The sequence below is a fragment of the Humulus lupulus genome, chromosome 5 (genome assembly GCF_963169125.1).
Source record: "Humulus lupulus chromosome 5, drHumLupu1.1, whole genome shotgun sequence".
Taxonomy (NCBI): Eukaryota; Viridiplantae; Streptophyta; class Magnoliopsida; order Rosales; family Cannabaceae; genus Humulus; species Humulus lupulus.
In genome coordinates, this window is record NC_084797.1 from 91,153,689 (window position 1) to 91,166,964 (window position 13,276).

Genomic DNA, 13,276 nt, shown 5'->3' on the forward strand with positions numbered 1-13,276 from the left:
AGTCGGCAGAAAAGGTTTTCCATGAGCTGATGGACTGCTTTTTATTCTGTTTGAACCATTGCCTGGCCGGCCCAGTCAAGGTGGAAGGAAATATTAAACACCTCAGCTCGGGACCGATGTTGTGGGCCATCATCAAGGTGTTGAACATACCCAAGTGATATGACAGGTCCCCGTCTCCATTGAATTTGGACAAGTGAGGCATACGGAAACCAGGTGGATATGCCGTGGCTGCTATGCTGGGAGCGAAGAGCTCGAGTTCGTCCCCCGAATCGTACTCATCTTTTTCTTTTTCCGATAGGAGTTTCCTCATCAGCTCCTCCATCTGAGCCAGCCGCTCCAGGGTTTGGTCCTTGCTTCCTTGGTTGTTCTGAGGTTGTTCGACAGCTCCAGTTCCATTGTACGCGTTAGGCGGGTTATAGTCCCTCCTATCTTGAGATAGGTTATGTGGGACATTCCCGCTGTCACGTACTTCAGATAGGCCCTCCCCTTGGTGAGCACGACTACCATTTCTAGCTGGGTCTCCTCTCTGAGAGTTGAGGCGATCTCGCAGGTCGGCCCTCGAGGTGGCTCGAGGGCTTTGAGCCGAACTCAAATGATGGCGCAGGTCTTCGCCGGACCTGCCACTTTGATTACTCCCGGTCTAGTAACTTCCATTTGAAAAACTTGAAGCCCGCCGCTGAGGGTGAGGATCTGGGATTTCCCTGGGCGCCCGGCTGCGATGGGAAGGTCCGACAGAAGGAGGATTTCTCCTGCTGCTCCCATGAGCCGGAATGTCTCGGACTGGACGGGGAGGAGATGGGTACCTTATCGGTGACGGAGGATGTCTAACTGGTGACGCGATCCTAGTCCCGTCAGGGCGAACTAAGCTAGGTCGCGGCCTCTCCGCTCTACCATCCCCCGCGTCCTGCGCTCGGCGGTCTGATCGTGGTGTAGGACGGCTGGCCGGGGCGGGTTGTTGTAGCGAGCCCTCCCCGGATCTTCTTCACGAGCTGCCTCGGGCCCTCCTGGGTGCGCTCGAGGGTGGAACTGAGCTAGGAGTTGAGGTCCGGACCGATCGGCTGAATTGCTGATCGGCCCTAGGAAGTTCCTCAAATATTGTTTCCTGGTGGTGTGATGTGGGAGTAGAATTTGATGTCGAGGGTCTGACCGGCCGATTGGGCCTGGACAGGTTACCCCGGCGGGACTTATGAGTCCCACCTTGCCTCTTTCCGACGTTAGCGTCGGTTGTAAGAGGGAGTAATCGGGCCAAAACCTCTTCGATCTGCTTGTTTGCTTTCGCCAGCTGACTCCTCAACTGTGCATTTTCCATTTCTACCGCCGTGTAGAATTCCGGGTTCGAATTGGGCGACCGGGGAGCCGAACTTCCAGTGTCGTCTTGGCCCATTGGCTGCTTTCCCGGTTGCTGCTGAACCTCAAGGTTTTGCTCATCGGATATGGCGGCATGGTGGGCCTCCTGCCCATCACGTTGGTCCACTTTGTTACCATGCCTTGAGCGAGTAACCACTATGGTTGGGTTTTTTGCAATAACACCAATCTAAAATCCTCTCAATGAAAGCACCAAACTGTTGACACGGTTCTTCGGCAACAGATAATTATATGAATAAATGGGAATGATTAGTGCTAAATGATGAACCGTAATATGTGAATAATCTCAAAGGAAGGTTATAACTCGTTTACTCTTTTTAGGTGGTTCGAAGGTTAAAATCTCTATAGTCCACCAGTCAATATTATTGATATATCTCTGGTATTCCTTACAGGGTGTTTCTTTACAAATTAGAAGCCAACCCCTTGCAATGCCCAAGGTTTCCATATTTATAGGGAGAGGACACTCGGGTGTTGGCAAAGGGGGTCATCCCGTGACCTTCTTACCCATCATGTCACTTCTGTGACATTCATGATTAATTCCTAAAATCTAATAATGAAGTGTGGTCTAATCAATAGGTAAGGGGGATAATGGGCCGCATGGCCCAAACCAGTCATGAGGTGCCTGAACACGCACGTTTATGCTGCGTGTCCGAGAATTCAAGAATGGATCAGACATGTGATGTCTGATATGCGCACGTTTACATTGCGTGATTGACTTTATAAAGGGTCGGACGTGTCAGCTCCAGGTCATACCTCGAGCTTGATGTAGTCTTTAGCTCGTGAAGCCCACACTGCTGACCCGACGCCTTCAAGCGTTCTTACTAAACCTTTGGCTACCTCGAGCTAAAGAGGTAGGAACTCGTAACAGAAGCTCCGGGTAGGTGGCTTCCACGTGGCTGATAGAATTATGCAATTTTCCAGCTCGCTAATAACCCGTGGATATTTAGGGCGTACATACATAAATATACTAGGATGGGTTCAAGAGATGGCAAGGTATATGAAATCTGTGTACAATAAACACCGGTTGAGGTAGGCATGGAGGGCTTTTATGGGGACTACATTCCAGACAGGAAACAGTACAATCCTGGTTACCAAGTCGGCACAAACTTTGTTACCAACAACCAGATCAAGGAGATCGATTTTACAACAGTTCATGCATATCATGGCATCTGGTAATTAAAAATTTTATAAGCTGAGATTATGTAATGAAACAACATGCTTTAGGTTTATATATGTTTATATATAAATATGATCAACATATTCAACATACGTACGTACAGGTTATCTGGCCAAAACGACAACTCCCAATTGGCGTTTTTGCAAAGGTGGTTGACAAGTCACTGGGAGAACTCGAGGACAATATTGAAGCCTATGGTTTTCTCTGAATTCGGTAAATTGAAGAAAGATCCAGGATATAGTGAAAGCGCTCTGAACAACTTCTTGAATGGCATTTACACCAACATATATAACTTGGCGAGAAATGGAGGACTTGGTGGGGGATTGGTTGCAAACCATGACCCAAGGGATGGACTCCTACGATGGATATGAAACCGTTTAGTCCCAAAATCCAGCCACTGCTACTATCATTTCTCAACACTCCAAGAAAATGACAGTGCTTGAACACTTGTCCAACCGACATGGGTGATTATATATATATATATATAAACTCAATGTAGGATCTTAAAAGTCGAGTAGAAAAGAAATATAGAAATGAGAGGGGAGAATTTGGACGTTGACTAGTCTCGTAGAAAGCTCAAATATATTTGGTCTCTGATGGTTTGATAGATCATGGCTCAAGAAGTAGTTTTCATCGTCTTTTGTTTAATAAAACAGAAAGGAGTCGCATCCTTAAAGCATTGTTTTGTTAATTAACTAACTCGTGCAAAACTCCAATATACAGACGTTTCTCCCCGTGAAAAGTAATTATTCTGCATTTAAATAAGTAATGTTATTTGTCAGGTGCAGATACTAGAATTATAAGTATCATCTTTTTCATTATACCTATCATCAGATTGGTATGTCCAACCTAATTAAGGAAGAATTGAATCCTGGTGAAATGCTAGCCAGAACGTCTTACACTGCAAATTTGCAATCCTTAGAGTACATGAGAAAAGAATTTGAAAAAAATAGAGTAAAAAGCTGTTCTTCACAGATGCGAAACTTTCCACTGCAAAATCAAATCCAAGGAGGCGCGCAAACCCCAGCTTTCAACTTTTTATTATTTCTGGTGTAAACCAGTTGTTGTGGCACCTGGAACTGTTCCGAAGAATACACTATTTGGCAAGAATGTCTCAAGCAACAAAATGGCACTAAGTTAAACATGATAGGAAGAAAATTAAATGCAAAATTGTATGTGACCAATCACAATAGGGTACAAGTGAGAGCACAACAAACCATTCACATTGCCAACCCCGAGACCTGCTGCGGTGGCCCAGGTTAGAATGTCCCCAAAATATACTTTACAAATAAGTCTAGATGGAATGGGACGGCTGGATAGCAAGGGTAGATCCACAATTTTGTTACTCTGCTTTCTTTATCTCTTTACAAATTGAAAATGATACTATCAACCTATTATAGTAGATCCAAAAGGGAAGGCTGTTCTGGTTGCGATTTGACTTGAGCTGGCTGAGAGGCTGAAGTAATCCCCCTTCCTCTTCCTCTTCTTCCTCTACCCACAGCAGTTGACGGGGGAGGAGCAAGCCTAAGAGCAGTGTGCTCATTTTTGCTGGAAGTAAATATGGATCCAATATCTGTTGCTTTCTTCTCAGTACAAGTATTTGATGCAGCTATGCCCTGATTCTGTTTCATAAAACCAAGAGAACTCTGAGGGTTGAGACTTCCTAAACTGCTAGTCACAGAATTGCCCTGACTCTGAGCATTAAAGGGCCAGCCACTGTTGTTCTGGAAATTCATGGTGTTCGATATATTTGAGATTGAACTGGAGCCATAGTTGGTTGCTGATGGTGCTAATATGCCATTGTTAGAAGTTCCAACACCAGTCACTGAGCCACTAGACCGTGGGGGCCAGTCAGCAAAAGGATCTGTATCATCAATACTTGAATTGAATGATGTGCCTATGTTCAATTGCTTCTCAGTATTTCCAAATTGGGGATTAACTTTAGAAGATGAGCGTGGAGGCCACTCTATATCAACAGGAGGGCAAGATGGGGCTGTTTGATGATTGGAAACTGAGGGAATCAGCAAGGATTGCGGTTGTGACGAAGTGGAAAGGATTGGTTCAAGCCCAACAGGCTTAGTGGAGCTGTTGATGCTGTTTGCAGTACTTTGGACAGAAGAGGCAGATTGCTTTGTAGTGGGACCCCAATCTTCATCCCACGCAGGACTTTTCTTAGTCATGGAATTAACAGTTTCAGTTGTTCTGCTTGATGCTTTAGGCTGGAGCCCATTGGCATGAAGAGATGGTTTTGCCTCTGGGATTCCAGAATCTGTCACAGTAACTCCTCTCTTTTCTTCAATTTTTCTATCATGCCGAAAATAAGATAATTATGGAAATTAACATTCCCAGAAATAAATAAGTTGAAAACTGCATGTGTGCATGAATGTGAGCAAGCACAAATGATCATAACCATACACGGGTTGGACAATTTATATTGATACCTGAGGATATCCTTAACAAAGAGCATATATTTGGCAAACTGCTGAACATTTAGTTGTTGGGCAGTGAGAAGAGGTGTGAGTAGTGGTAAAACATGCTCTGCAGTAAATTCCACTCCATACTGTACAAGATTTCCAACTATAATAACCACTAGACAAAATCTATTTAAAGTTAAAAAAGGTTGTGTTACCATTAATAACCTACCTGCTTAAGAATTGAGCTTGCAACCCCAAGGGTGCACACAAGGGTAGGAGCAGAACGATCAACAGCTGTACAGCGATGAATAGTTTGCAAGACCTCCAGAACAGCATGTTTATCAAGCGTAGATACCAAATCCCCCAAGCATAGCAAAGCATTAACTCTTACCTGCCGATGGAAGGCAGCTCCAATTAAAAGCTTACATCTGGTGAAAACTACCAATGGAAATTCATGCAAGTAAATTATCTATAATTCTCCAAGGACATTTGAGCCAGTCATAATATTTGGTGCAATAAGCTGATCTAACAGTGCATTCCATATCAATCTTGCATAATAAGCTATACGTTATAGTTGTACATTTGTGTGCATACGTAAAAAGACCAATTTCCACTTTAGCCAATAAGATAAAACATTTTAAACCAAGAAAACTCACGAGTGTTACTCTACTATCATTAATAAGCTTAAAAGCATAGCAGACATTGAACCAAGGGAGAAAGGAGAAAGAATAGAAAGATAACACAGAATTAAAAAAAAATTATAGAGAATTAAGAGACGTAAAAGAATTTAGAAAGGGATAATTCAGTAACTAATTCATTCTTAACAAATCAAGTGAATTATAAAACATAACTAAGCCTATTTATATGTAAGCATATAACACAAATATATAGAAAACTAAACAGTCATAAAATTAGATACAATTGGAAAAAAAAAACAAGAATTTTGAACATTAAAATTCTAGTTACCTAATATATATGAAACCTAGAGTGTTATACTATTTAATATAAAAAATAATTACCTTGTTCCGCATGAATAGCACTAGATAAGTTTCCACTAAAATCTCTAATAAAAAACCAAATCTTCAATAACATGTAAATGATATTATGGCGAAGCAGATGCCTAAGATGCAACCGCTAGTGATGATGATAACAAGACAAACAAGTAAAAATATATAAATAAATAAATAAAAACAGGGAAGGTTAATTAAACAAACATACCGCTGCTACTGTTGTCTTAAGAGCCAAGCCATGGACACGAGGCAAAATTGCCTGCTTTACTAGCTAAAGAGGAGGAAATACAAATATCAGAAAAGATATATGGGGCCTCTCTCATTATGCTGTTAAGTCAGAAAGGGAAAACTTCCAGTAAAGTGTAAATGGCAATCACCTGAACATCCAGTTGCTTGGCAAGAAAAGAAGATTTTTTCAAAACTTCCTCCTGAATGCGAGCATCATTATCATCATAAGCCTGAACAATCATGGGCAGGACATGTGATACCAAGTGCTCCTGACTAGTCTATATAATTGACAACAAAAAATAAGAGTTGATGCAAAAACAGTCGATGAACAGAAAACCAGTCTATTGCTCCCTTTACCTTGTTCACTATAAGATCTGCATGCTTAACAAGCAGCAACAGTGTCTCACCCACTGCAGTACTCAGGACAGGAACAAGAGCTGGCAGCGTCGATAGCTCAAAATCATTTTTTTCCTACAATGAGTTTGACATTACATGAAATATGAAAAATTTAACCTCTAAGCTTTTATCCATCTACATTAATTATGATATGTGGAAATAAATGCACACATTAATGTGTAACACAGAAATCCAAATTCCTATGTCAATCAGTACTAAAGGAATTAATACCTGAGCCTCAGCTATAGTGAGAACCATTGGCAGAATCATTGGTTGCATTACCAAATTCCTAAGCTCAGCACAAAGAGGCGGAAGTACCTACACAATAAATCGTGGAAAATATTAAATAAAATCATTCAATTGTCAAACTTTGACAAAAGATCATGATGGTAATTTGTGCATTTAGCTCAACAAATTAGAAATTGAAATGGTCTAAACAATCAAGAAAATAAAACCATAAAGAATAAATATACTATCAGATATTCCAGCAAATAATAAGAATAAAAAGAAGGTACAATCAGATATTCCAGGAAATAATAAAATATAAAAAGAAGGTTTGTTGCAATTTGCTTTCTTTATCAGTGAAGATTTCTTTTCTTTGTATATTTTCTACTCTTCCATGAATGTTTCCCTCGAAAAAAATTTAGTTGCGGAAACATGGAACGTGAGAAAATCAATCAAAATTTGATGAAAGAACTCCACCTTATACCGCAACACACGAGAATCAAAATCTTTCCACATATCTGACAATGCTTTCAAGAACTCCGACTTCTGCATGTTATCTCTTTCCTGCAAGTAATGTAGAAGATATATCACCAACCCAAATAATTATCACTATTTTTGTTTTTACTTTATCATTGTGCTCTAGGGCTTGACACCCAAAAGCATGTGTATTACTAAAGCTACAAAAATGCATACAAGCATGTGGTCGAGGAAGCGAAGAGCACGCAACCTAGTATCATTCCGGAAAAATGGCGAACCTACAAGGATCAATCAAAGAAAGAATCAATAAAATACTTATTTGATATTAAATGAGACATGTTCCGCCACATCAAATCCCGAAATAAGCAGGCTTTTGAGTTTTGATACTTGAGACCACATCAAATCTCAAAATGAGCAGGAGAGAGAGAGAGAGAGCATTAGTTTAATTGATGTTAATAGAATAATCTTTTTATATATTATATCAAATATGACATGTCCCCCACATTAATTCCCAGTCCCCACTATTAGTACCCATTTAGCATGACAAGAAAATCGAGAAATGAGCAGGCTTTTGAGTATATTGATACTTGAGAATGACTCCATTATAATATTGACCTTTTACCTGTAAAATCCATTGCAGATGGCCTGGAAGACTCATTTACAGAAAGCATCCTTTGCAAGTCAGGAACTAACTCTGATGGAATTGAGGAGAATGCTTCACTGGATAAGTAAGTCAAGGTGTTCATGTACTGCAGAAGATAGAGCAGGAGAATTTACAATTAACATTGAAACACATACATATTGAAATTAATCTGCAAGAGCACATCCACCATTTACAAATTAACAATGACAAGGGAAACAGGAGAGCACTGCTAGTTGATAAGCTTAAGAGAACCAAGTTGGGCCAAACTAGTTAAATTACTCACATCAGGAACAGATTAAGGTGCATAGCAACAAGATATTTTAGAGTTGTAGAAAAATGAAATTTACCCAAAAATTGTTTGCAGTAATTAGACAGAAAACTACATTAATTTTAATATTTTGACATTACTGTGGCAGTCACTAGAGATTTTTCATTAATCAAGTGGTAAGCAAGGTATGTAAACTGAAAATATTGTTAAACATCCAATATTTTGACAAAAATTAGAAAAGACAGTAGAGTAGACAAATTTACCATTTTAACATTATTGTGGCAATCAAATAGAGATTTGTGAGTGATCAAGTGGTAGGCAAGGCATGCAAAACTGAATATATCAGATGAACACCCAACAATAGACGATTTGCTTCTAACAAGTTCTGGAGCAGTGTAATTCAGTGACGGCTGAAGTGGCAGTAAAGAGTCCTCAACATCATATTCCTGTAAAATTTGATTCAGATCATTTCAAGAGAGCCACAAAAGCCTCATTCTCATACATTGATTTAAAATACTCTTCACAAAATTGGATCTTGACATTAGCAAAAGAAAGCATCATATGGTCAAAAAATGGACCATGTCTAACAATATGCCCACAATTTTATAACCTCAAAACCTTTGAAATTAATGTGAAAAAGAACTGCTTGATAGGCTAGAGGAATAATTAAAACAAACTGAACCACTGAAAACTAAGAAAGGATAATTTAACCATAACAAAATGTTGGTGAATTTTAAAAATAAAATAAAAAATTCCTCGTTTCTTTAAATTTTCAATGAAGGTTCCACTTACAGCATAATGGAAAGCCTGAGAACTGGCTGCATCACTTGTGGCCTGGTCTGTGGATATTGCAAAACCAAATCCAGCCAGCTTCCAAGCTCCACTTGATGTAATAAGAACATTCTGAAACATATATACAGCACCATAAACTAAAGCATTTATTATTTTATGATCTTTAGCAAAACCTACAAAGAAAATGAGCAGCCAACCAGCAAAGCTATACACAAGGAATTAGTTCGCAAGATAATATTTCAATACTTGTCATTTAAGTAACATGATAGCATCAGCCACTTGAAGGTAAGGAAGAGCAACCTCTTGGTGGTTGCATAGATGTAATACACAGATTACTTCCCATCATTTTTATACAATCTTGAATCTTATAAAAAATAAAAAAGTGCAAACACACACACACACACACACACTAAACTAAACGAGCACAGATCAAACAAATTTCAATAAACCAAAAATATTAGGAAATGGTAGAAAACAAAGGGAACAAGTTCTGACCTCAGGTGATATTGCTCGATGTATGAGCCGTGCATTACTATGTAGAAACTCCAAAGACTCTGCTATCTGGAGCAATCCATGCTTCACCTCCAAAAGTCCCATAACCTGCAAAGCAAACTCTTTTTAAAACTCATACATATCAAAGGGACACCTATAGATGTGATTATAAATATTGAACACAATGCATAGACACACTAGGTCAGCACAAATACGGGTTCAGATCTCCAAGCTAAAAATCCTATGTCTCTGATCAACATTACTATTCAGTAACAAAGACAGCTAAATTAACACCAGCTAGCTCTCACTGAAAAGAAATTGAGATAGTCCAGTTAAGGCACCTACCATTCCCTTAAGCTCCTTAGGCACCTTGGTCACATTCTCCACATTGCCAAGCGCATTAGCAACAGACGCGAACAATGGCTCAGTCACCATCGCCATGGCATTCTTATTCTCGTCCAGGGCCTGCACTACATGGACCACCCCAGGGTGCCTAAGCCTAACAAGGCGGGCGGCATCGGCCCGAATGATCTCAAGAAACGCATCCTCGGCCGCCTTGGAGAGGCCAGCACGGACGCGTGCCTCAGAGAGAGCTTTCTTGTCAAGTACCCAAACGCACACAGTCGGGTACTGTTGTGGACGATTAGAGTCGCGCGCCGCCTTGGCCGAGTAGAGCTTCCATGCGAAGGCTGGCCCGGCAGAGCCGATCTGGTCGAGGAGTTCGTAGTCCTGGAGTGGCTTGGGTCCAGTGACCTCCTGGACGGTGGTCTGAACGGTCTTCTCAATGACGGCAGCGGTCTTGGCTAGGGCTTGTGTTATGGATTTCATGTTCAAAGACATGTTGATTTCAATTTTGAAATACCAATGGCGATTGGAATCACAATTATATATGTATCTATGTATGTATATATTCGTGAACTGAAGGAGGAGAAGGTGAAGAAGATGGAGGGAATTGAAGTTTTTTTTTCTCAGATCAAACCTCTCTTCTGTCGGTTCCCACCTCACCTCGGCACACCTTTCTCTCCTCGGTTTCTCTCTCTAAGACAACTTCTTATTTTAATTAATTGTTGTTTTTTTGTTTTAGCAAGTTGTCTATTGATCACACTCGTAACTCGTATTATACTTTTGTTCGATTCCCCAGTGCAATGTGGAAATTAGATCTGTAACCATTTTAAACGATGCACTTTAATTTTTACCCATTATTTTTAACTCTTATTTTAGTACCTAAATTTTCAATTGATGTACTCATTATACCCCTTCAATTACATGTGTTTTTTTTTCTCCTTAAACACACTACAATTAGAATGTATTTCCAATTTAACTATAATATAACGCATATAATACACATTACAACAATACTTAGAATCATGTGTTCAAATAAAGGTAATTTGGGAAATCTCATGATAATAATGGGTAAAGTTCAACTAAATATATTTAGTGTCTAATTTTAGTTAACTACTCCTAAAAATGGGTAGTTCTCAACTTTTCCCTTCTTCCTTCAGTACGTGTTTTCCCGATTTTTTTATTATTATTACTTGTAAATTAAATTTGATTTATGATTGTTCTCGGGGAAAATACCACTTTGGCGAGGTGTCTTTTCGGAATAGGCAATCAGTTGTGATGTTTTGTTAAAGGACATGTCAGACTTTATGTTTTATAAAATTAATCAAAATAGTACTATAGACCCGATTTTGGTCAAATATATTTTTTATTATAAGATCTATTTTTAGATCGTTAGCGATGCGGTGGATTCAAAGAAGCGAAGAAAGTGGTCGAGGAAATGAGAATGAAATATTATATTTGAAAAAAATTACAAAATTGGGTATAAAGTATTATTTTGATTCATTTTGTAAAATATAGAGTCTGAATTGTCATTTAACAAAATACAAGGACTGATCATGTATTCGGTCAAAACTCGGAGGCCTAACTGATATTTATTTTATGTTGAGTTACTGATTAAAAGACTAGATATTGGATTATTTGTCTCAACTTGCTTCTTCTTTTGCATTTAGATCCTTATTCTTTATTTTTTTATTTAAATCCTTATTCTTTATTTTTTTATTTAAATCCCTATTTCCAACTAATACTTGCAACCCTAGTCCTTTTATTCCCAATATGTTAATGTCTTATTGAATGGAAAATTAAAAGTCTAATTAAGAAAATTTATTGTTTATTAGTTATGTCCTCCAAACCTAGAAATTTAGTATTTTTTATCAATAATTCTTATTTACACTCTATTCTCTCAACAATTGTAACGTTAATTTTTCCTTTGTTGGTCGTTTGAAACTCTCGATGCTCGTCAATTCTTCACATACCGCTCGTCTTCGTCTAATGTTCATTGTTGTTCGATTGTCTCTAGTCAATCATTGTTCATGCTTCTTATATTGTCGATATGTTCTTCATCGTGAGCAGCTATGTTCCATGGTTGATCATGTTCTTAAGAGCAACATCTAAGGGAAGTTATGAGATATCAAAAAAATATATAATATCTTCCACGAATGCAAGAATCATTTGGAGTCATTATGAGAAAGTAATAACTATAATTAGTTAGATTGGTTAACATGTAGTTTATTGGATTGGTAATCTGTTACATTTGTTAGTATAAGTTAGTAGCTAGTAATAACTTGTGGTTGCTAATTTAATGTATAAATAAATAGCTCTTATACTCATTTCATTTTATCAATGAAGAGATATTTCTTTCATAATTCTCTTCTTTTCTCTTCCAAGTAATATGGTGCCAGTGCCTTGGATATAGATCCAAAAAAAACTCTTCGTTTTTTTCCTTTTTCTCTTCTTTTGTTCTTGCTTCCATGGTTCATGGAGGTGCTTATGTAGAAATACATTTTACATGATTATAAATATTTTCATGAATGTTTCATATATTAAACAAATTAACATGTAAAACAACCTAGAAACATGTTTTTAATGAATTTCATAAAATAAATCAAATAACAGAGTTTAAGAATCTTATTTTTTTACGCAGTGAATATTGAGACTCCTACCTACACTCTCTCTAACTGTTCCTTTTTGTCACAGAGTAATGACGAGAGAGTGAATTGGATATTCAAACTACACAGTCTTCCATAATTATATTTAATCACCTAAACTAGAGTGTGTAATTCTCAACACATGAGATGAAAAATTATAGAGAAGAAGTGGGCGGCACAATAGGTCTTTTGAGTCTAGGATTTTGCTTTTCTTTTAAAAAAAGATCTCAAAACCCTAAACTTAAGTACCTATTTATAGCATCATTTTAGGGACAATTTAATTCAATTAAATCATTTAAATAATAACTTTAAAATACTTATATAGTCAAATACTATAGTATTTGCCAAGCCTTGGGATTTTCCATTTTTAAATTCAAAGCATAAAAAACTTTAAATTCAAATACTATTCTTTTCTATAATTATATAATAAACAAAACCTTTATTAATTAAATAAATAAATATAATATAATATATATTATAAATAGATTTCGTTATAAACGAAATGTAAAACTTTATATGCATGTATATATAATTATTGTAAATCCTAACATTGGCATATTTTATAGAAATATATTTTTAATTAAAAGATCAATTTCTGTTTCCCTTTATTGAAATTTTTGAAAATTCACTTTCCATTTTTGTGAATTTCGGACTATATTAGTTTCCTTATTTAGCTTTATATTGTCTCAATTTGATTATAAAGGGAAGTTATATCTTGCAAATATTCAGTAATTATCCAAAGTCATTTCTGAAATATTTGATTATATATTTTCGTGCAGCTCAAGAATTAACATTCAGGAAA

The 13,276-nt window shown here is 37.7% G+C and overlaps 1 protein-coding gene across 1 annotated transcript; it reads right to left on the reverse strand.

Annotated features, from left to right (window-relative positions):
• Positions 1-3,334: 3,334 nt before the first annotated feature.
• On the reverse strand, positions 3,335-10,570 carry LOC133777517 (SCY1-like protein 2 A). Its single transcript, XM_062217165.1, has 14 exons — positions 9,833-10,570; positions 9,491-9,595; positions 8,996-9,106; positions 8,467-8,649; positions 7,915-8,041; positions 7,509-7,570; positions 7,293-7,379; positions 6,822-6,908; positions 6,552-6,665; positions 6,344-6,472; positions 6,175-6,237; positions 5,186-5,347; positions 4,984-5,102; positions 3,335-4,846 (listed from the first exon to the last, which is right to left on the reverse strand). The coding sequence occupies exons 1-14, from the start codon at positions 10,325-10,327 to the stop codon at positions 3,937-3,939; spliced, it is 2,754 nt and encodes a 917-aa protein (XP_062073149.1). The 5' UTR covers positions 10,328-10,570; the 3' UTR covers positions 3,335-3,936.
• Between the last annotated feature and the right edge of the window lie 2,706 nt (positions 10,571-13,276).

What these genes read in the sequence shown, in the direction of transcription:
- LOC133777517 (XM_062217165.1), bottom strand. Translation starts at nt 10,327, where the DNA reads ATGTCTTTGAACATGAAATCCATAACACAAGCCCTAGCCAAGACCGCT. An exon ending in CAGATCTTATAGTGAACAAG is followed by an intron (nt 6,473 to 6,551) that starts GTAAAGGGAGCA and finishes TCAATTATATAG; the next exon opens with ACTAGTCAGGAGCACTTGGT. An exon ending in CAAGCTCAATTCTTAAGCAG is followed by an intron (nt 5,103 to 5,185) that starts GTAGGTTATTAA and finishes AATCTTGTACAG; the next exon opens with TATGGAGTGGAATTTACTGC.